The 24,135-nt window shown below is 55.7% G+C and overlaps 1 protein-coding gene across 1 annotated transcript in view; it reads left to right on the forward strand.

Annotated features, from left to right (window-relative positions):
• Positions 1–2,553: 2,553 nt before the first annotated feature.
• The window catches only part of LOC134534381 (sodium/hydrogen exchanger 3), a 178,924-nt gene continuing 157,342 nt past the window's right edge, over positions 2,554–24,135 (forward strand). The window contains exon 1 of the mRNA XM_063372841.1: positions 2,554–2,978. Coding sequence (XP_063228911.1) covers positions 2,642–2,978 — 337 coding nt within the window. The 5' untranslated portion in view covers positions 2,554–2,641. The remainder of the gene's footprint in view (positions 2,979–24,135) is intronic.

Here is a 24,135-nt window from a genome sequence, read left to right on the forward strand (position 1 = left end):
ATTATTTACATTTATGTGTTTGTCTCTAAGTAGCCTTTATTTTTAAGACTTTATGTTGAACTTGTAAATAAACTATTTTTATCTTGTTATCTTTATCGTCTTAAAATTTCACTTAGATACATAGAAAATACATGTTGCCTCTTTCTAAAAAAATTGTAGAATCTGTTTACTTAATTTTTGTTTCATGAGCTCAGCGGGTTGCGGTAGTTTTCGATAAAGATTTTAAGCTACTTTTGGAAATCTTTAAGTCATAGACTTTTTAAGGTCTGAAAGGGAAATTTTTCCGCAAAAAGGTAATTTTTCCCTCGATATTGTAATTTTTAAAATTTTTTTTGGCCAGGTTTCTCCCCTAAAAACCGGAAATTTTGGTGAATTTCGGGCTAATTTCGGTAAAGTTTTGGCAATTTTTGACAATTTTCGCTTCATTTGAAAGATAAATGTCAAAGTTCAAGGTCATCCAAGATGGCCGTCGTGACGTCACAATCCAAAATGGCGGTTGGGCTCCCCTCGCTCACCCACGCAATCCCCAGAGCCCGGTTCCTACGACACTCCGTACTTCCAGATGCTCAGCATTAGCAACATTACAATGCTATTTTTAACTGAATACAAGCTATGGAGGAACAGCTATGCCAAAGCTACACGCGTGGCCGCAGCTTCGGAGAAATGCGATGACAACGGTCACGCACTGAGGATACGCACGTTCCTGCCTAGCCCAGTTCTGGCAACTTGAAACATTTAAAATCCTCCGCGAGAAAAAACCAAAAGTATGGTTCTTTCGTAAGAAATTTTCCTCCCGTAACTTATTTTCCATAATGTAAGTCGTCACGTGTTTAGTGCCAGTTTTACCTGGTACAACGCAATCAAACAATTGATACAGTACAGAGGCTGAGAGGTGTTGTTTTAACTTTTGAAACTGTAAGCGAAAATTCTCACGAATCCGTAATATTTGTCCTACACTTGGTTAGGAAAATGTTAAATGTACTACATGATAGCTCACATATTTCTTTGGTAAAATTACAAGTTTAGGATTATTAACAGATTTTATTTCTATAGTATATGTTGGAGTCCTCTTTTGTAAATTAATTAAGATGAACGCAAGATAATACAGGTATGCTTAATTGAAGGTGAGTACTAGATATTAGTAATGCCTAATAAAAATTCCAAAGTTAGGATGTGTAAATGAAAAAGTTTAAGCCCCAACCTGTAAAGAATTTTGTGTACAACATAATCTTAAACTATGAGATTAAATTTTTTATAGTTTTTTTTTTTTTTAGTAAATAAGTATGACAAACTGCTGTACTAACACTGAAAACATTTATAAGTATATATAAAAGATTTTATATATTCTTTTTTAACCGAGAAGGTTTTGAACCGCCCCCTCTCCCCTCAAAGCAAGGATTTAGGAAATGTTAGGTATGCCTCCCAGGGTTAGTAAAATGTTTAAAGACGCGCCTGTCAGGTCTGAAAAACGCACAACACGCCTGCATGCGGGCTGTGGTACTCGCAGGGGCAGCTCAGGGCACCACGCAACTCCTAGCCCGCAGGACAACTGCATAGCGTGTTAGCGTATACTGTCTGTTGGCTGGACTCACAGCTTCACGCGTGCACCTTCTGTAATGACTGTTGTGAAACAAAGTGAGACAAAACGACAGTGACTATTACCGTGTTTTTGCATCTTGGTTAGTTGTGCGTAGTCTATTCATGTCTTCCAGCGATAACAAATAAATAGTATGATTATAAAGTCTAATTGTTCACACGTCGCTTTGAGGAACCAATCATCAGCTATTGCGAGGTGAGAAGTTGTTGATGTGAGAAAGCAGTATTGATGATTGTCACTGAATTGGATAATTTTTTACAATTTATGATTAAAGTAAATATAATTTTAGGCTTTATTAAAATGTGTGTATTTAGCTATAAGTAAAATAATAGTTCAAACTAACGATGGGCGATTTTCTCTGTAAGTGTAATCAATATAACATGATAAATTTAAAAGCAGACTGTAATTTTGTGGCTGCAAATACTAGCGTATGACATAAATAACTTATAAAATATTGTCGTATCAATCAAATTAATTTTGTATCAAGTACTTATAGAAAGTTTCCAGCTCGGTTACTGGCATTGCGCTGTAAAGCATAACTGCTGAATCTACACATATTTGTTAGCACGAATGTTAGTGTATATAAGTATAAAAGATACATGCAAATTGAAGTATTTAGTGAGTACCGATAAAATGTTTCCAAAACAAGTGAAATACGTAACCCTTGCTTAGTAACTTAAATTAAATAATGTCCGAATTTTTAAATACATTCAAAGGAAAATAATTATCCATAACTAAGCTAGCTGTGACTAAATACCAATAATTAGAAAGACAGGCGGACGTGGAACCCCACGGGTCTTTATTATTTCAAAACAATGTAAGTAAATTAGTTCTAAAATACTGCAAAACAAATAAGAAATAATAAGTTTGCTTCGATGAAAAGAAAAATGGTATGAAAACACAGCCCACTCAGTTGTAGTGCCGGTGTGGTGGCAGCCCGGGCAGCCAGCGGCAGGCAGTGAGGTTGGCAGCACCTACGCGCGCCCAGGCGCCTGCGCGGGGGGCGGTGTGGCGGGGGGCGGCTGGCGCAGTGCGAGGCTCGCCATGGCGGGCTGCGGGCGGCTGCTGCTGCTCGCGCTACTGGCGCTACTGGCCGCGCGCGCGGGGGCGGCGCTGTGGTCCGTGCGCACCGTCGCGCCCGTCGCGCCCGTCGCGCCCGTCGCGCCGCGGGCCGCGAGCCACGCGCTGGCGGCGGAGCCCGCCCCCGACCTGGACTACGGCCCCGACGAGCCCCAGGAGGCGGCCAGCCCGCCCCCCGCCGCCCCCGAGCCCACCCGCCGCCCCGTCAAGCGCTACGAGGTGGCGGCCGTGGAGTTCGCGCGCGTCGAGACGCCCTTCATCATCGGCCTGTGGATCTTCTGCGCCAGCCTCGCCAAGATCGGTGAGTGGCTGTCCGGCTCCACTCGCGAGCAGTCTGGAACAGTGTCAGTGTGCCTACTGCTAGGGTTAGTGTGGATCTTCTGCGCCAGCCTCGCCAAGATCGGTGAGTGGCTGTCCGGCTCGGCTCGCGAGCAGTCTGGAACAGTGTCAGAGTGCCTGCTGCTAGGGTTAGTGTGGATCTTCTGCGCCAGCCTCGCCAAGATCGGTGAGTGGCTGTCCGGCTCGGCTCGCAAGCAGTCTGGAACAGTGTCAGAGTGCCTGCTGCTAGGGTTAGTGTGGATCTTCTGCGCCAGCCTCGCCAAGATCGGTGAGTGGCTGTCCGGCTCGGCTCGCGAGCAGTCTGGAACAGTGTCAGAGTGCCTACTGCTAGGGTTAGTGTGGATCTTCTGCGCCAGCCTCGCCAAGATCGGTGAGTGGCTGTCCGGCTCGGCTCGCGAGCAGTCTGGAACAGTGTCAGAGTGCCTACTGCTAGGGTTAGTGTGGATCTTCTGCGCCAGCCTCGCCAAGATCGGTGAGTGGCTGTCCGGCTCGGCTCGCGAGCAGTCTGGAACAGTGTCAGAGTGCCTACTGCTAGGGTTAGTGTGGATCTTCTGCGCCAGCCTCGCCAAGATCGGTGAGTGGCTGTCCGGCTCGGCTCGCGAGCAGTCTGGAACAGTGTCAGAGTGCCTGCTGCTAGGGTTAGTGTGGATCTTCTGCGCCAGCCTCGCCAAGATCGGTGAGTGGCTGTCCGGCTCGGCTCGCGAGCAGTCTGGAACAGTGTCAGAGTGCCTACTGCTAGGGTTAGTGTGGATCTTCTGCGCCAGCCTCGCCAAGATCGGTGAGTGGCTGTCCGGCTCGGCTCGCGAGCAGTCTGGAACAGTGTCAGTGTGCCTACTGCTAGGGTTAGTGTGGATCTTCTGCGCCAGCCTCGCCAAGATCGGTGAGTGGCTGTCCGGCTCGGCTCGCGAGCAGTCTGGAACAGTGTCAGTGTGCCTACTGCTAGGGTTAGTGTGGATCTTCTGCGCCAGCCTCGCCAAGATCGGTGAGTGGCTGTCCGGCTCCACTCGCGAGCAGTCTGGAACAGTGTCAGTGTGCCTACTGCTAGGGTTAGTGTGGATCTTCTGCGCCAGCCTCGCCAAGATCGGTGAGTGGCTGTCCGGCTCGGCTCGCGAGCAGTCTGGAACAGTGTCAGAGTGCCTGCTGCTAGGGTTAGTGTGGATCTTCTGCGCCAGCCTCGCCAAGATCGGTGAGTGGCTGTCCGGCTCCACTCGCGAGCAGTCTGGAACAGTGTCAGTGTGCCTACTGCTAGGGTTAGTGTGGATCTTCTGCGCCAGCCTCGCCAAGATCGGTGAGTGGCTGTCCGGCTCCACTCGCGAGCAGTCTGGAACAGTGTCAGTGTGCCTACTGCTAGGGTTAGTGTGGATCTTCTGCGCCAGCCTCGCCAAGATCGGTGAGTGGCTGTCCGGCTCGGCTCGCGAGCAGTCTGGAACAGTGTCAGTGTGCCTACTGCTAGGGTTAGTGTGGATCTTCTGCGCCAGCCTCGCCAAGATCGGTGAGTGGCTGTCCGGCTCGGCTCGCGAGCAGTCTGGAACAGTGTCAGTGTGCCTACTGCTAGGGTTAGTGTGGATCTTCTGCGCCAGCCTCGCCAAGATCGGTGAGTGGCTGTCCGGCTCCACTCGCGAGCAGTCTGGAACAGTGTCAGTGTGCCTACTGCTAGGGTTAGTGTGGATCTTCTGCGCCAGCCTCGCCAAGATCGGTGAGTGGCTGTCCGGCTCCACTCGCGAGCAGTCTGGAACAGTGTCAGTGTGCCTACTGCTAGGGTTAGTGTGGATCTTCTGCGCCAGCCTCGCCAAGATCGGTGAGTGGCTGTCCGGCTCCACTCGCGAGCAGTCTGGAACAGTGTCAGAGTGCCTGCTGCTAGGGTTAGTGTGGATCTTCTGCGCCAGCCTCGCCAAGATCGGTGAGTGGCTGTCCGGCTCGGCTCGCGAGCAGTCTGGAACAGTGTCAGAGTGCCTGCTGCTAGGGTTAGTGTGGATCTTCTGCGCCAGCCTCGCCAAGATCGGTAAGTGGCTGTCCGGCTCCACTCGCGAGCAGTCTGGAACAGTGTCAGTGTGCCTACTGCTAGGGTTAGTGTGGATCTTCTGCGCCAGCCTCGCCAAGATCGGTGAGTGGCTGTCCGGCTCCACTCGCGAGCAGTCTGGAACAGTGTCAGAGTGCCTACTGCTAGGGTTAGTGTGGATCTTCTGCGCCAGCCTCGCCATAATCGGTGAGTGGCTGTCCGGCTCCACTCGCGAGCAGTCTGGAACAGTGTCAGTGTGCCTACTGCTAGGGTTAGTGTGGATCTTCTGCGCCAGCCTCGCCAAGATCGGTGAGTGGCTGTCCGGCTCCACTCGCGAGCAGTCTGGAACAGTGTCAGAGTGCCTACTGCTAGGGTTAGTGTGGATCTTCTGCGCCAGCCTCGCCAAGATCGGTGAGTGGCTGTCCGGCTCGGCTCGCGAGCAGTCTGGAACAGTGTCAGAGTGCCTGCTGCTAGGGTTAGTGTGGATCTTCTGCGCCAGCCTCGCCAAGATCGGTGAGTGGCTGTCCGGTGCGGCTCGCGAGCAGTCTGGAACAGTGTCAGAGTGCCTACTGCTAGGGTTAGTGTGGATCTTCTGCGCCAGCCTCGCCAAGATCGGTGAGTGGCTGTCCGGCTCGGCTCGCGAGCAGTCTGGAACAATGTCAGAGTGCCTACTGCTAGGGTTAGTGTGGATCTTCTGCGCCAGCCTCGCCAAGATCGGTGAGTGGCTGTCCGGCTCGGCTCGCGAGCAGTCTGGAACAGTGTCAGAGTGCCTGCTGCTAGGGTTAGTGTGGATCTTCTGCGCCAGCCTCGCCAAGATCGGTGAGTGGCTGTCCGGCTCCACTCGCGAGCAGTCTGGAACAGTGTCAGAGTGCCTGCTGCTAGGGTTAGTGTGGATCTTCTGCGCCAGCCTCGCCAAGATCGGTGAGTGGCTGTCCGGCTCCACTCGCGAGCAGTCTGGAACAGTGTCAGTGTGCCTACTGCTAGGGTTAGTGTGGATCTTCTGCGCCAGCCTCGCCAAGATCGGTGAGTGGCTGTCCGGCTCGGCTCGCGAGCAGTCTGGAACAGTGTCAGAGTGCCTGCTGCTAGGGTTAGTGTGGATCTTCTGCGCCAGCCTCGCCAAGATCGGTGAGTGGCTGTCCGGCTCGGCTCGCGAGCAGTCTGGAACAGTGTCAGAGTGCCTGCTGCTAGGGTTAGTGTGGATCTTCTGCGCCAGCCTCGCCAAGATCGGTGAGTGGCTGTCCGGCTCGGCTCGCGAGCAGTCTGGAACAGTGTCAGAGTGCCTGCTGCTAGGGTTAGTGTGGATCTTCTGCGCCAGCCTCGCCAAGATCGGTGAGTGGCTGTCCGGCTCGGCTCGCGAGCAGTCTGGAACAGTGTCAGTGTGCCTACTGCTAGGGTTAGTGTGGATCTTCTGCGCCAGCCTCGCCAAGATCGGTGAGTGGCTGTCCGGCTCGGCTCGCGAGCAGTCTGGAACAGTGTCAGAGTGCCTGCTGCTAGGGTTAGTGTGGATCTTCTGCGCCAGCCTCGCCAAGATCGGTGAGTGGCTGTCCGGCTCCACTCGCGAGCAGTCTGGAACAGTGTCAGTGTGCCTACTGCTAGGGTTAGTGTGGATCTTCTGCGCCAGCCTCGCCAAGATCGGTGAGTGGCTGTCCGGCTCCACTCGCGAGCAGTCTGGAACAGTGTCAGAGTGCCTACTGCTAGGGTTAGTGTGGATCTTCTGCGCCAGCCTCGCCAAGATCGGTGAGTGGCTGTCCGGCTCCACTCGCGAGCAGTCTGGAACAGTGTCAGTGTGCCTACTGCTAGGGTTAGTGTGGATCTTCTGCGCCAGCCTCGCCAAGATCGGTGAGTGGCTGTCCGGCTCCACTCGCGAGCAGTCTGGAACAGTGTCAGAGTGCCTACTGCTAGGGTTAGTGTGGATCTTCTGCGCCAGCCTCGCCAAGATCGGTGAGTGGCTGTCCGGCTCGGCTCGCGAGCAGTCTGGAACAGTGTCATAGTGCCTGCTGCTAGGGTTAGTGTGGATCTTCTGCGCCAGCCTCGCCAAGATCGGTGAGTGGCTGTCCGGCTCGGCTCGCGAGCAGTCTGGAACAGTGTCAGAGTGCCTACTGCTAGGGTTAGTGTGGATCTTCTGCGCCAGCCTCGCCAAGATCGGTGAGTGGCTGTCCGGCTTGGCTCGCGAGCAGTCTGGAACAGTGTCAGAGTGCCTACTGCTAGGGTTAGTGTGGATCTTCTGCGCCAGCCTCGCCAAGATCGGTGAGTGGCTGTCCGGCTTGGCTCGCGAGCAGTCTGGAACAGTGTCAGAGTGCCTGCTGCTAGGGTTAGTGTGGATCTTCTGCGCCAGCCTCGCCAAGATCGGTGAGTGGCTGTCCGGCTCCACTCGCGAGCAGTCTGGAACAGTGTCAGAGTGCCTGCTGCTAGGGTTAGTGTGGATCTTCTGCGCCAGCCTCGCCAAGATCGGTGAGTGGCTGTCCGGCTCCACTCGCGAGCAGTCTGGAACAGTGTCAGTGTGCCTACTGCTAGGGTTAGTGTGGATCTTCTGCGCCAGCCTCGCCAAGATCGGTGAGTGGCTGTCCGGCTCGGCTCGCGAGCAGTCTGGAACAGTGTCAGAGTGCCTGCTGCTAGGGTTAGTGTGGATCTTCTGCGCCAGCCTCGCCAAGATCGGTGAGTGGCTGTCCGGCTCCACTCGCGAGCAGTCTGGAACAGTGTCAGTGTGCCTACTGCTAGGGTTAGTGTGGATCTTCTGCGCCAGCCTCGCCAAGATCGGTGAGTGGCTGTCCGGCTCCACTCGCGAGCAGTCTGGAACAGTGTCAGTGTGCCTACTGCTAGGGTTAGTGTGGATCTTCTGCGCCAGCCTCGCCAAGATCGGTGAGTGGCTGTCCGGCTCGGCTCGCGAGCAGTCTGGAACAGTGTCAGTGTGCCTACTGCTAGGGTTAGTGTGGATCTTCTGCGCCAGCCTCGCCAAGATCGGTGAGTGGCTGTCCGGCTCGGCTCGCGAGCAGTCTGGAACAGTGTCAGAGTGCCTACTGCTAGGGTTAGTGTGGATCTTCTGCGCCAGCCTCGCCAAGATCGGTGAGTGGCTGTCCGGCTCGGCTCGCGAGCAGTCTGGAACAGTGTCAGTGTGCCTACTGCTAGGGTTAGTGTGGATCTTCTGCGCCAGCCTCGCCAAGATCGGTGAGTGGCTGTCCGGCTCGGCTCGCGAGCAGTCTGGAACAGTGTCAGTGTGCCTACTGCTAGGGTTAGTGTGGATCTTCTGCGCCAGCCTCGCCAAGATCGGTGAGTGGCTGTCCGGCTCCACTCGCGAGCAGTCTGGAACAGTGTCAGTGTGCCTACTGCTAGGGTTAGTGTGGATCTTCTGCGCCAGCCTCGCCAAGATCGGTGAGTGGCTGTCCGGCTCCACTCGCGAGCAGTCTGGAACAGTGTCAGTGTGCCTACTGCTAGGGTTAGTGTGGATCTTCTGCGCCAGCCTCGCCAAGATCGGTGAGTGGCTGTCCGGCTCCACTCGCGAGCAGTCTGGAACAGTGTCAGAGTGCCTGCTGCTAGGGTTAGTGTGGATCTTCTGCGCCAGCCTCGCCAAGATCGGTGAGTGGCTGTCCGGCTCGGCTCGCGAGCAGTCTGGAACAGTGTCAGAGTGCCTGCTGCTAGGGTTAGTGTGGATCTTCTGCGCCAGCCTCGCCAAGATCGGTGAGTGGCTGTCCGGCTCCACTCGCGAGCAGTCTGGAACAGTGTCAGTGTGCCTACTGCTAGGGTTAGTGTGGATCTTCTGCGCCAGCCTCGCCAAGATCGGTGAGTGGCTGTCCGGCTCCACTCGCGAGCAGTCTGGAACAGTGTCAGAGTGCCTACTGCTAGGGTTAGTGTGGATCTTCTGCGCCAGCCTCGCCAAGATCGGTGAGTGGCTGTCCGGCTCCACTCGCGAGCAGTCTGGAACAGTGTCAGTGTGCCTACTGCTAGGGTTAGTGTGGATCTTCTGCGCCAGCCTCGACAAGATCGGTGAGTGGCTGTCCGGCTCCACTCGCGAGCAGTCTGGAACAGTGTCAGAGTGCCTACTGCTAGGGTTAGTGTGGATCTTCTGCGCCAGCCTCGCCAAGATCGGTGAGTGGCTGTCCGGCTCGGCTCGCGAGCAGTCTGGAACAGTGTCAGAGTGCCTGCTGCTAGGGTTAGTGTGGATCTTCTGCGCCAGCCTCGCCAAGATCGGTGAGTGGCTGTCCGGTGCGGCTCGCGAGCAGTCTGGAACAGTGTCAGAGTGCCTACTGCTAGGGTTAGTGTGGATCTTCTGCGCCAGCCTCGCCAAGATCGGTGAGTGGCTGTCCGGCTCGGCTCGCGAGCAGTCTGGAACAGTGTCAGTGTGCCTACTGCTAGGGTTAGTGTGGATCTTCTGCGCCAGCCTCGCCAAGATCGGTGAGTGGCTGTCCGGCTCGGCTCGCGAGCAGTCTGGAACAGTGTCAGAGTGCCTGCTGCTAGGGTTAGTGTGGATCTTCTGCGCCAGCCTCGCCAAGATCGGTGAGTGGCTGTCCGGCTCCACTCGCGAGCAGTCTGGAACAGTGTCAGTGTGCCTACTGCTAGGGTTAGTGTGGATCTTCTGCGCCAGCCTCGCCAAGATCGGTGAGTGGCTGTCCGGCTCCACTCGCGAGCAGTCTGGAACAGTGTCAGAGTGCCTACTGCTAGGGTTAGTGTGGATCTTCTGCGCCAGCCTCGCCAAGATCGGTGAGTGGCTGTCCGGCTCCACTCGCGAGCAGTCTGGAACAGTGTCAGTGTGCCTACTGCTAGGGTTAGTGTGGATCTTCTGCGCCAGCCTCGCCAAGATCGGTGAGTGGCTGTCCGGCTCCACTCGCGAGCAGTCTGGAACAGTGTCAGAGTGCCTACTGCTAGGGTTAGTGTGGATCTTCTGCGCCAGCCTCGCCAAGATGGGTGAGTGGCTGTCCGGCTCGGCTCGCGAGCAGTCTGGAACAGTGTCAGAGTGCCTGCTGCTAGGGTTAGTGTGGATCTTCTGCGCCAGCCTCGCCAAGATCGGTGAGTGGCTGTCCGGCTCGGCTCGCGAGCAGTCTGGAACAGTGTCAGAGTGCCTACTGCTAGGGTTAGTGTGGATCTTCTGCGCCAGCCTCGCCAAGATCGGTGAGTGGCTGTCCGGCTCGGCTCGCGAGCAGTCTGGAACAGTGTCAGAGTGCCTACTGCTAGGGTTAGTGTGGATCTTCTGCGCCAGCCTCGCCAAGATCGGTGAGTGGCTGTCCGGCTTGGCTCGCGAGCAGTCTGGAACAGTGTCAGAGTGCCTGCTGCTAGGGTTAGTGTGGATCTTCTGCGCCAGCCTCGCCAAGATCGGTGAGTGGCTGTCCGGCTCCACTCGCGAGCAGTCTGGAACAGTGTCAGAGTGCCTGCTGCTAGGGTTAGTGTGGATCTTCTGCGCCAGCCTCGCCAAGATCGGTGAGTGGCTGTCCGGCTCCACTCGCGAGCAGTCTGGAACAGTGTCAGTGTGCCTACTGCTAGGGTTAGTGTGGATCTTCTGCGCCAGCCTCGCCAAGATCGGTGAGTGGCTGTCCGGCTCGGCTCGCGAGCAGTCTGGAACAGTGTCAGAGTGCCTGCTGCTAGGGTTAGTGTGGATCTTCTGCGCCAGCCTCGCCAAGATCGGTGAGTGGCTGTCCGGCTCCACTCGCGAGCAGTCTGGAACAGTGTCAGTGTGCCTACTGCTAGGGTTAGTGTGGATCTTCTGCGCCAGCCTCGCCAAGATCGGTGAGTGGCTGTCCGGCTCCACTCGCGAGCAGTCTGGAACAGTGTCAGTGTGCCTACTGCTAGGGTTAGTGTGGATCTTCTGCGCCAGCCTCGCCAAGATCGGTGAGTGGCTGTCCGGCTCGGCTCGCGAGCAGTCTGGAACAGTGTCAGTGTGCCTACTGCTAGGGTTAGTGTGGATCTTCTGCGCCAGCCTCGCCAAGATCGGTGAGTGGCTGTCCGGCTCGGCTCGCGAGCAGTCTGGAACAGTGTCAGTGTGCCTACTGCTAGGGTTAGTGTGGATCTTCTGCGCCAGCCTCGCCAAGATCGGTGAGTGGCTGTCCGGCTCGGCTCGCGAGCAGTCTGGAACAGTGTCAGTGTGCCTACTGCTAGGGTTAGTGTGGATCTTCTGCGCCAGCCTCGCCAAGATCGGTGAGTGGCTGTCCGGCTCGGCTCGCGAGCAGTCTGGAACAGTGTCAGAGTGCCTGCTGCTAGGGTTAGTGTGGATCTTCTGCGCCAGCCTCGCCAAGATCGGTGAGTGGCTGTCCGGCTCCACTCGCGAGCAGTCTGGAACAGTGTCAGTGTGCCTACTGCTAGGGTTAGTGTGGATCTTCTGCGCCAGCCTCGCCAAGATCGGTGAGTGGCTGTCCGGCTCGGCTCGCGAGCAGTCTGGAACAGTGTCAGAGTGCCTGCTGCTAGGGTTAGTGTGGATCTTCTGCGCCAGCCTCGCCAAGATCGGTGAGTGGCTGTCCGGCTCGGCTCGCGAGCAGTCTGGAACAGTGTCAGAGTGCCTGCTGCTAGGGTTAGTGTGGATCTTCTGCGCCAGCCTCGCCAAGATCGGTGAGTGGCTGTCCGGCTCGGCTCGCGAGCAGTCTGGAACAGTGTCAGAGTGCCTGCTGCTAGGGTTAGTGTGGATCTTCTGCGCCAGCCTCGCCAAGATCGGTGAGTGGCTGTCCGGCTCCACTCGCGAGCAGTCTGGAACAGTGTCAGTGTGCCTACTGCTAGGGTTAGTGTGGATCTTCTGCGCCAGCCTCGCCAAGATCGGTGAGTGGCTGTCCGGCTCCACTCGCGAGCAGTCTGGAACAGTGTCAGTGTGCCTACTGCTAGGGTTAGTGTGGATCTTCTGCGCCAGCCTCGCCAAGATCGGTGAGTGGCTGTCCGGCTCCACTCGCGAGCAGTCTGGAACAGTGTCAGTGTGCCTACTGCTAGGGTTAGTGTGGATCTTCTGCGCCAGCCTCGCCAAGATCGGTGAGTGGCTGTCCGGCTCCACTCGCGAGCAGTCTGGAACAGTGTCAGAGTGCCTGCTGCTAGGGTTAGTGTGGATCTTCTGCGCCAGCCTCGCCAAGATCGGTGAGTGGCTGTCCGGCTCCACTCGCGAGCAGTCTGGAACAGTGTCAGTGTGCCTACTGCTAGGGTTAGTGTGGATCTTCTGCGCCAGCCTCGCCAAGATCGGTGAGTGGCTGTCCGGCTCGGCTCGCGAGCAGTCTGGAACAGTGTCAGAGTGCCTGCTGCTAGGGTTAGTGTGGATCTTCTGCGCCAGCCTCGCCAAGATCGGTGAGTGGCTGTCCGGCTCCACTCGCGAGCAGTCTGGAACAGTGTCAGTGTGCCTACTGCTAGGGTTAGTGTGGATCTTCTGCGCCAGCCTCGCCAAGATCGGTGAGTGGCTGTCCGGCTCGGCTCGCGAGCAGTCTGGAACAGTGTCAGAGTGCCTGCTGCTAGGGTTAGTGTGGATTTTCTGCGCCAGCCTCGCCAAGATCGGTGAGTGGCTGTCCGGCTCCACTCGCGAGCAGTCTGGAACAGTGTCAGAGTGCCTACTGCTAGGGTTAGTGCAGATGGCCGCTGTCCCTGCAGGCGACGCAGTCTTCACTGTGATGGATGCGGCCCCTCTGCGGTATTGATGTTTGCTACCGGCTCCACTCAACAACCGAGGGGCCAAAAATAATTGACCCAATTGCAGAAGATGCGAGGAAAGCTTTTAAATCCGTAGCTGTTTCACCAACCCCATCTCCTAATGCACGCGAGATTATATTACCTGTCCATTTCTACACGTGCTGACTCATTTCACAGCGGTACCCAGGAGTACAATAAATCTATAAAAACAACAAAGCATATTGGTCGCAAAAATTTAACAACTTTGTCTTCTTGGATTATACCACTTGCAACACAGATTTTATATTGTTCTTGCTAGATTACATAAAAAATGTGACTTGACAATGTCACAAATATTTGCACAGAAAACATTTAGACATTCGCAAATTTTTTTTTTATAAAAGTTGCTAAACAAAATAAAAACATATAAACTGTTTAAGCCTCATGCCTTTACATCTCACGTCTCTGGTGAGGTCCTTTCCGAATGATTTGCCACATTTAATTAAACGAAGTGAACATTAAATTTCAGAGTCCAAATTATTAAAATCAATTTGACATGCAGTAAAACTGTGGATAATCTTCTTCTGAGTTCCAACTGAGTGAAGTCAAGTCCACCACGAACACGTAGAAATTCATTAAAAAAAGTTTACATTATTTGAAAAAGTTTATATTCACGAACGGACTAACATTTATGTAGTTACAGTAATCCCACAAACAGACAACAGATTTGCTAACCCTCAATAAAGCCTGTTACACTTCTTCAGCTTTAAAACACGCTAAATTCGTGAGTCACCAACTTACTTAAGAGACCTGTTAAACATCGACCGTATGTCTGACGTACACATACAGCTCACGCATTAGGCCTATATAAAAATTTGTTTCAAACTGTACACAAATCTATAATAACACAAATAATTCAAAATAAGTGCCTTTTTAATAATCTAGAATGTTACATAAAATTAATCTCAAAATTCACACCTTATCACTGCCTGTCACTAAATGAGTTGCGCGAATAAAATTCCTTAAAGCTAAGTTGATTAAAACGGCTAGTGCACGTGCCGCTGTCATGGTGTCGTGCCAACACTTGTGCACATATAAATCAACATTAGAGACAAATTCCTTTAGCCTCACACGGGACAAGACTTTCCTTTCGAAACTGCTCTCAGTGCTTTTAAATGACTACTTGACTGCACTTATCGGCCTGTCCGCACTTCTGGGCCCTCAACAGGAACAGACTCCTCTTTCCACGAGAAGTCCGCGGACGAAGCAGTGGGTTGTCCGACCATGGACCAGAGTCAAGGGCTAATAATAACCAAGTTAACCACTGAATGCAAAACACAACATTTAAACCAAGTATGCGAGCAACTGCGAGGACTGCCGTCTGGCATGTGTTAGCCTGCGCTGACAGCCATGACGTGCTCATTGAGGTATGCGACTGCAGTTGTTGCCTCAGCAAGGTCGAACACTGTCCAGTGTGATGTGACAGCACACTCAGCATGTGGCTGTCCAGATGCTGTCCTGTCACCACGCCTGCGAGACAGGCACCGAAGTCTTCCTGGCTGTTCGGCTGTTAGTGCCAACCAGAGGAGGTCTCTCTCAGTTTCAGAGTCTCGCAGTCCCAAAACAATCTTTAATGTTTGCCCAGATGTGGTTTATTGCTTGGCTTTATGTATCGTTCTTCATCTAGATATGAGATGATGTAGTATCTTAGCAATTTCGATATCAGTTTGAACAATTGGCTGAGTGCCATGCAGCAGTGTCTATGTACACTGGGTGAGTTGCGCTGATATACGGCAGTCCTGACAACCCCTCGTAATGAATGCAAACAGTAGAAGCCTGGCTTCAGCGAGAGCTAAATCACCTGCTGATATAAAAAAGTAACCTTCTCGTGAGCTGAAGGCCCACGCGGCAGATAAGATAAGCAGGTGTCATGGCGACCTCAGTTCCCGTCGGGCGTGTTTCATCGAGGCGTGTTCCGACTACCCTCCCCAGCAACTGCGCACAGTGTGGCCTAGACTCCAGGGCCGGAGTGTTGGACTATCTAGTGGGACCAAGTTATTTATCGTTCTGAATAGTTTGCAAAACAATCTGTATGCAAACATATCTTCAGTTCTAATTGCCAGCAATCTAGCAAAGGGTAAAAGCGAAAGCAAAGGGTGAAAGAATATCATAATTCGTTTAAGTAAAGTTTATTTAATAATTCCAGCTGTCAAAAATATACATATCTAATAACCAAATAAAAAATAAATAATTATAGTAGTAAGTATCGAATGATTTTCAGTCTGGATTCTGGGTGTGAAGCTGATGTCCGCCATCTTGAATTGTGACGTCACGGCGATCATCTTTTATGACCTTGACCTTTGACCTTAACCTTCAAAATTTGCCAAAAATGACTTACAATTCCTTGAACTTACCCCAAAATTAGACAAAATCATCCAAAAACTCAGTTGTTTGAAAAAAAATTCTGCCAAAATAATTTGAAAAATTAAAATTTTCCTAATTTGAGATTAAAAAATCCCATTTTGATGACAAATTTCCCGTTGTAGTCCTCAAAAACCAGTTGCTTTAAATGTCCCAAAAACGGCTTAAGAGTCCTAAAAGCAAGTCGCCCTAAGCCACTTAGGTCATAATCTTGACAATTAAGATGTTATGGCCGCCATTTTGAATTGTGTCGTCACCGTTACAATATTCATTACGGCCACCATCTTGAAAATTATTATCCGATTTCAATGGTAAAATTTTTAAAATTAAAAAGAAATTAATTAAAAAAGTTTATTAAAACGTCCCGCCAATTTGAATTTATAACGTCACGGCCACCCTCTTGAAAATTTGTAAATAATTATACCAAAAATTCGAGAAAAAAAATTAAAATTAATGGAAAATTATTTAAAAACATTTTTACAAAACCGCGGTTAAATCATGGAGTCCTCGGTTTGAACCTAGTGAGCGCAAAACAAAAATGGCGACAACCTGTTGTAGGCGACTGTTGTAGGCAACTGCGTTGGCTGGTTTTCTGTTAACATTCTAGGTATCGTGTGTATGGAGTTTAGAATTATTTCTTCTCTTCTGCGATACAAACTTGTATGCACATTGTTATACCCCAGTTACAGCAAAAAATGTACTTGTACTAGTGTTAACAGGTCAAATTATAAATAATAATTGCAAAGCTGTTTTAGTATTATTTTATTATTTGCTATCTCACGTGAAATTGATCACGGTATATTAGCTTTTAATGGAAAATAAATAAGCTTTATTTAAAAGGACTTATTTTACAACTAAATCTTTAAATGAGCAGTTTTTTTTAGCTAAATTTATTTAGTTATTTTTGCGTAGACGTAAACTCATCATTATTTAAGTGTCCACAATTAAAGTAATTGTTGTGATAGTGACCAACAAACTTGGAAAAAATATAGGGGGACATGCAAACTACAGGTACCTACCATTATTTTTAAACAGTATATTTACCGGAAAATAATATAAATAAATAAAAAATATAGTATAAGTTTGGGCTGTTTACAACTTGACGTAGCTGGGTCTTCCTTTCACAGCACTCAATTTAAAGCCTACACATACTAAACACATAATAACATATTGTAATAATTAACAAAATAAAGAGCACTGAGAAATTAATAACTTGAACAATATTCTAGATGGACTTTAATATTTAAAGGAAGTGTTTACGACTCCATGACACAACAGCCCAAAAATTACTTCGTGTACATTCAAAATAAATCTTTAATGCAAAATTACCAAACTCCTATACTCCACAACAGACACTGAACTTTAAATTCTAATTAATTCCCACTCATTACAGTCTCGGGGTGAATGCCGTGGTTGGCACAAGCTGAGGCCAATGTGGCGTCACTAGCTCGGCTGGTACTCGTCATCTGGAGAGCCGCATATCCCCCACAGGTCCACCGCATTCACCGAGCAGTCCTAGACACTCCTGCTCGCTGGACACTCCAAGTAGTACCCCCCACTGGCTCGTGTACTCGCCCAGCGAGCACTAGCTCTGACACAGCCTCTGCTCGCTGGACACTCCGAGTAGTACCCCCCACTGGCTCGTGTACTCGCCCAGCGAGCACTAGCTCTGACACAGCCTCTGCTCGCTGGACACTGCGAGTAGTATCCCCCACTGGCTCGTGTACTCGCCCAGCGAGCACTAGCTCTGACACAGCCTCTGCTCGCTCGACACTGCGAGTAGGTCGGCGAGTCCCCCCACTGGCTCGTGTACTCGCCCAGCGAGCACTAGCTCTGACACAGCCTCTGCTCGCTGGACACTCCGAGTAGGTCGGCGAGTCCCCCCACTGGCTCGTGTACTCGCCCAGCGAGCACTAGATCTGACACAGCCTCTGCTCGCTCGACACTGCGAGTAGGTCGGCGAGTCCCCCCACTGGCTCGTGTACTCGCCCAGCGAGCACTAGCTCTGACACAGCCTCTGCTCGCTGGACACTCCGAGTAGGTCGGCGAGTCCCCCCACTGGCTCGTGTACTCGCCCAGCGAGCACTAGCTCTGACACAGCCTCTGCTCGCTGGACACTCCGAGTAGGTCGGCGAGTCCCCCCACTGGCTCGTGTACTCGCCCAGCGAGCACTAGCTCTGACACAGCCTCTGCTCGCTCGACACTGCGAGTAGGTCGGCGAGTCCCCCCACTGGCTCGTGTAATCGCCCAGCGAGCACTAGCTCTGACACAGCCTCTGCTCGCTCGACACTGCGAGTAGGTCGGCGAGTCCCCCCACTGGCTCGTGTACTCGCCCAGCGAGCACTAGCTCTGACACAGCCTTTGCTCGCTCGACACTGCGAGTAGGTCGGCGAGTCCACCCACTGGCTCGTGTACTCGCCCAGCGAGCACTAGCTCTGACACAGCCTCTGCTCGCTGGACACTCCGAGTAGGTCGGCGAGTCCCCCCACTGGCTCGTGTACTCGCCCAGCGAGCACTAGCTCTGACACAGCCTCTGCTCGCTCGACACTGCGAGTAGGTCGGCGAGTCCCCCCACTGGCTCGTGTACTCATCCAGCGAGCACTAGCTCTGACACAGCCTCTGCTCGCTGGACACTGCGAGTAGGTCGGCGAGTCCCCCCACTGGCTCGTGTACTCGCCCGGCGAGCACTAGCTCGGACACTGCCTCTCCTCGCTCGACACTGCGAGTAGGTCGGCGAGTCCCCCCACTGGCTCGTGTACTCGCCCAGCGAGCACTAGCTCTGACACAGCCTCTGCTCGCTCGACACTGCGAGTAGGTCGGCGAGTCCCCCCACTGGCTCGTGTACTCGCCCAGCGAGCACTAGCTCTGACACAGCCTCTGCTCGCTGGACACTCCGAGTAGTACCCCCCACTGGCTCGTGTACTCGCCCAGCGAGCACTAGCTCTGACACAGCCTCTGCTCGCTGGACACTGCGAGTAGTACCCCCCACTGGCTCGTGTACTCGACCAGCGAGCACTAGCTCTGACACAGCCTCTGCTCGCTCGACACTGCGAGTAGGTCGGCGAGTCCCCCCACTGGCTCGTGTACTCGCCCGGCGAGCACTAGCTCTGACACAGCCTCTGCTCGCTCGACACTGCGAGTAGGTCGGCGAGTCCCCCCACTGGCTCGTGTACTCGCCCAGCGAGCACTAGCTCTGACACAGCCTCTGCTCGCTGGACACTCCGAGTAGGTCGGCGAGTCCCCCCACTGGCTCGTGTACTCGCCCAGCGAGCACTAGCTCTGACACAGCCTCTGCTCGCTGGACACTCCGAGTAGGTCGGCGAGTCCCCCCACTGGCTCGTGTACTCGCCCAGCGAGCACTAGCTCTGACACAGCCTCTGCTCGCTCGACACTGCGAGTAGGTCGGCGAGTCCCCCCACTGGCTCGTGTACTCGCCCAGCGAGCACTAGCTCTGACACAGCCTCTGCTCGCTCGACACTGCGAGTAGGTCGGCGAGTCCCCCCACTGGCTCGTGTACTCGCCCAGCGAGCACTAGCTCTGACACAGCCTCTGCTCGCTCGACACTGCGAGTAGGTCGGCGAGTCCCCCCACTGGCTCGTGTACTCGCCCAGCGAGCACTAGCTCTGACACAGCCTCTGCTCGCTGGACACTCCGAGTAGGTCGGCGAGTCCCCCCACTGGCTCGTGTACTCGCCCAGCGAGCACTAGCTCTGACACAGCCTCTGCTCGCTCGACACTGCGAGTAGGTCGGCGAGTCCCCCCACTGGCTCGTGTACTCGCCCAGCGAGCACTAGCTCTGACACAGCCTCTGCTCGCTCGACACTGCGAGTAGGTCGGCGAGTCCCCCCACTGGCTCGTGTACTCGCCAAGCGAGCACTAGCTCTGACAAAGCCTCTGCTCGCTGGACACTCCGAGTAGGTCGGCGAGTCCCCCCACTGGCTCGTGTACTCGCCCAGCGAGCACTAGCTCTGACACAGCCTCTGCTCGCTCGACACTGCGAGTAGGTCGGCGAGTCCCCCCACTGGCTCGTGTACTCGCCCAGCGAGCACTAGCTCTGACACAGCCTCTGCTCGCTCGACACTGCGAGTAGGTCGGTGAGTCCCCCCACTGGCTCGTGTACTCGCCCAGCGAGCACTAGCTCTGACACAGCCTCTGCTCGCTCGACACTGCGAGTAGGTCGGCGAGTCCCCCCACTGGCTCGTGTACTCGCCCAGCGAGCACTAGCTCTGACACAGCCTCCGCTCGCTGGACACACCGAGTAGGTCGGCGAGTCCCCCCACTGGCTCGTGTACTCGCCCGGCGAGCACTAGCTCGGACACTGCCTCTCCTCGCTCGACACTGCGAGTAGGTCGGCGAGTCCCCCCACTGGCTCGTGTACTCGCCCAGCGAGCACTAGCTCTGACACAGCCTCTGCTCGCTCGACACTGCGAGTAGGTCGGCGAGTCCCCCCACTGGCTCGTGTACTCGCCCAGCGAGCACTAGCTCTGACACAGCCTCTGCTCGCTGTACACTCCGAGTAGTACCCCCCACTGGCTCGTGTACTCGCCCAGCGAGCACTAGCTCTGACACAGCCTCTGCTCGCTGGACACTGCGAGTAGTACCCCCCACTGGCTCGTGTACTCGACCAGCGAGCACTAGCTCTGACACAGCCTCTGCTCGCTCGACACTGCGAGTAGGTCGGCGAGTCCCCCCACTGGCTCGTGTACTCGCCCGGCGAGCACTAGCTCTGACACAGCCTCTGCTCGCTCGACACTGCGAGTAGGTCGGCGAGTCCCCCCACTGGCTCGTGTACTCGCCCAGCGAGCACTAGCTCTGACACAGCCTCTGCTCGCTGGACACTCCGAGTAGGTCGGCGAGTCCCCCCACTGGCTCGTGTACTCGCCCAGCGAGCACTAGCTCTGACACAGCCTCTGCTCGCTGGACACTCCGAGTAGGTCGGCGAGTCCCCCCACTGGCTCGTGTACTCGCCCAGCGAGCACTAGCTCTGACACAGCCTCTGCTCGCTCGACACTGCGAGTAGGTCGGCGAGTCCCCCCACTGGCTCGTGTACTCGCCCAGCGAGCACTAGCTCTGACACAGCCTCTGCTCGCTCGACACTGCGAGTAGGTCGGCGAGTCCCCCCACTGGCTCGTGTACTAGCCCAGCGAGCACTAGCTCTGACACAGCCTCTGCTCGCTCGACACTGCGAGTAGGTCGGCGAGTCCCCCCACTGGCTCGTGTACTCGCCCAGCGGACACTAGCTCTGACACAGCCTCTGCTCGCTGGGCACTCCGAGTAGGTCGGCGAGTCCCCCCACTGGCTCGTGTACTCGCCCAGCGAGCACTAGCTCTGACACAGCCTCTGCTCGCTCGACACTGCGAGTAGGTCGGCGAGTCCCCCCACTGGCTCGTGTACTCGCCCAGCGAGCACTAGCTCTGACACAGCCTCTGCTCGCTCGACACTGCGAGTAGGTCGGCGAGTCCCACCACTGGCTCGTGTACTCGCCCAGCGAGCACTAGCTCTGACACAGCCTCTGCTCGCTCGACACTGCGAGTAGGTCGGCGATCCCCCCACTGGCTCGTGTACTCGCCCAGCGAGCACTAGCTCTGACACAGCCTCTGCTCGCTGGACACTCCGAGTAGTACCCCCCACTGGCTCGTGTACTCGCCCAGCGAGCACTAGCTCTGACACAGCCTCTGCTCGCTGGACACTGCGAGTAGTACCCCCCACTGGCTTGTGTACTCGACCAGCGAGCACTAGCTCTGACACAGCCTCTGCTCGCTCGACACTGCGAGTAGGTCGGCGAGTCCCCCCACTGGCTCGTGTACTCGCCCGGCGAGCACTAGCTCTGACACAGCCTCTGCTCGCTGGACACTGCGAGTAGGTCGGCGAGTCCCCCCACTGGCTCGTGTACTCGCCCAGCGAGCACTAGCTCTGACACAGCCTCTGCTCGCTGGACACTCCGAGTAGGTCGGCGAGTCCCCCCACTGGCTCGTGTACTCGCCCAGCGAGCACTAGCTCTGACACAGCCTCTGCTCGCTGGACACTCCGAGTAGGTCAACGAGTCCCCCCACTGGCTCGTGTACTCGCCCAGCGAGCACTAGCTCTGACACAGCCTCTGCTCGCTCGACACTGCGAGTAGGTCGGCGAGTCCCCCCACTGGCTCGTGTACTCGCCCAGCGAGCACTAGCTCTGACACAGCCTCTGCTCGCTGGACACTGCGAGTAGTACCCCCCACTGGCTCGTGTACTCGCCCAGCGAGCACTAGCTCTGACACAGCCACTGCTCGCTGGACACTGCGAGTAGTACCCCCCACTGGCTCGTGTACTCGCCCAGCGAGCACTAGCTCTGACACAGCCTCTGCTCGCTGGACACTGCGAGTAGTACCCCCCACTGGCTCGTGTACTCGCCCAGCGAGCACTAGCTCTGACACAGCCTCTGCTCGCTGGACACTGCGAGTAGTACCCCCCACTGGCTCGTGTACTCGCCCAGCGAGCACTAGCTCTGACACAGCCTCTGCTCGCTGGACACTGCAAATAGTACCCCCCACTGGCTCGTGTACTCGCCCAGCGAGCACTAGCTCTGACACAGCCTCTGCTCGCTGGACACTGCGAGTAGTACCCCCCACTGGCTCGTGTACTCGCCCAGCGAGCACTAGCTCTGACACAGCCTCTGCTCGCTCGACACTGCGAGTAGGTCGGCGATTCCCCCCACTGGCTCGTGTACTCGCCCAGCGAGCACTAGCTCTGACACAGCCTCTGCTCGCTGGACACTCCTAGTAGGTCGGCGAGTCCCCCCACTGGCTCGTGTACTCGCCCAGCGAGCACTAGCTCTGACACAGCCTCATCTCGCTCGACACTTCGAGTAGGTCGGCGAGTCCCCTCACTGGTTCGTGTACTCGCCCGGCGAGCACTAGCTCTGACACAGCCTCTGCTCGCTCGACACTGCGAGTAGGTCGGCGAGTCCCCCCACTGGCTCGTGTACTCGCCCAGCGAGCACTAGCTCTAACACAGCCTCTGCTCGCTCGACACTGCGAGTAGGTCGGCGAGTCCCCCCACTGGCTCGTGTACTCGCCCAGCGAGCACTAGCTCTGACACAGCCTCTGCTCGCTGGACACTCCGAGTAGTACCCCCCACTGGCTCGTGTACTCGCCCAGCGAGCACTAGCTCTGACACAGCCTCTGCTCGCTGGACACTGCGAGTAGTACCCCCCACTGGCTCGTGTACTCGACCAGCGAGCACTAGCTCTGACACAGCCTCTGCTCGCTCGACACTGCGAGTAGGTCGGCGAGTCCCCCCACTGGCTCGTGTACTCGCCCGGCGAGCACTAGCTCTGACACAGCCTCTGCTCGCTCGACACTGCGAGTAGGTCGGCGAGTCCCCCCACTGGCTCGTGTACTCGCCCAGCGAGCACTAGCTCTGACACAGCCTCTGCTCGCTGGACACTCCGAGTAGGTCGGCGAGTCCCCCCACTGGCTCGTGTACTCGCCCAGCGAGCACTAGCTCTGACACAGCCTCTGCTCGCTGGACACTCCGAGTAGGTCGGCGAGTCCCCCCACTGGCTCGTGTACTCGCCCAGCTAGCACTAGCACTGACACAGCCTCTGCTCGCTCGACACTGCAAGTAGGTCGGCGAGTCCCCCCACTGGCTCGTGTACTCGGCCAGCGAGCACTAGCTCTGACACACCCTCTGCTCGCTCGACACTGCGAGTAGGTCGGCGAGTCCCCCCACTGGCTCGTGTACTCGCCCAGCGAGCACTAGCTCTGACACAGCCTCTGCTCGCTCGACACTGCGAGTAGGTCGGCGAGTCCCCCCACTGGCTCGTGTACTCGCCCAGCGAGCACTAGCTCTGACACAGCCTCTGCTCGCTGGACACTCCGAGTAGGTCGGCGAGTCCCCCCACTGGCTCGTGTACTCGCCCAGCGAGCACTAGCTCTGACACAGCCTCTGCTCGCTCGACACTGCGAGTAGGTCGGCGAGTCCCCCCACTGGCTCGTGTACTCGCCCAGCGAGCACTAGCTCTGACACAGCCTCTGCTCGCTCGACACTGCGAGTAGGTCGGCGAGTCCCCCCACTGGCTCGTGTACTCGCCCAGCGAGCACTAGCTCTGACACAGCCTCTGCTCGCTGGACACTCCGAGTAGTACCCCCCACTGGCTCGTGTACTCGCCCAGCGAGCACTAGCTCTGACACAGCCTCTGCTCGCTGGACACTGCGAGTAGTACCCCCCACTGGCTCGTGTACTCGACCAGCGAGCACTAGCTCTGACACAGCCTCTGCTCGCTCGACACTGCGAGTAGGTCGGCGAGTCCCCCCACTGGCTCGTGTACTCGCCCGGCGAGCACTAGCTCTGACACAGCCTCTGCTCGCTCGACACTGCGAGTAGGTCGGCAAGTCCCCCCACTGGCTCGTGTACTCGCCCAGCGAGCACTAGCTCTGACACAGCCTCTGCTCGCTGGACACTCCGAGTAGGTCAGCGAGTCCCCCCACTGGCTCGTGTACTCGCCCAGCGAGCACTAGCTCTGACACAGCCTCTGCTCGCTGGACACTCCGAGTAGGTCGGCGAGTCCCCCCACTGGCTCGTGTACTCGCCCAGCGAGCACTAGCTCTGACACAGCCTCTGCTCGCTCGACACTGCGAGTAGGTCGGCGAGTCCCCCCACTGGCTCGTGTACTCGCCCAGCGAGCACTAGCTCTGACACAGCCTCTGCTCGCTCGACACTGCGAGTAGGTCGGCGAGTCCCCCCACTGGCTCGTGTACTCGCCCAGCGAGCACTAGCTCTGACACAGCCTCTGCTCGCTCGACACTGCGAGTAGGTCGGCGAGTCCCCCCACTGGCTCGTGTACTCGCCCAGCGGACACTAGCTCTGACACAGCCTCTGCTCGCTGGACACTCCGAGTAGGTCGGCGAGTCCCCCCACTGGCTCGTGTACTCGCCCAGCGAGCACTAGCTCTGACACAGCCTCTGCTCGCTCGACACTGCGAGTAGGTCGGCGAGTCCCCCCACTGGCTCGTGTACTCGCCCAGCGAACACTAGCTCTGACACAGCCTCTGCTCGCTCGACACTGCGAGTAGGTCGGCGAGTCCCCCCACTGGCTCGTGTACTCGCCCAGCGAGCACTAGCTCTGACACAGCCTCTGCTCGCTCGACACTGCGAGTAGGTC

This window comes from Bacillus rossius, chromosome 7 (genome assembly GCF_032445375.1).
Source record: "Bacillus rossius redtenbacheri isolate Brsri chromosome 7, Brsri_v3, whole genome shotgun sequence".
NCBI classification, from domain to species: Eukaryota; Metazoa; Arthropoda; class Insecta; order Phasmatodea; family Bacillidae; genus Bacillus; species Bacillus rossius.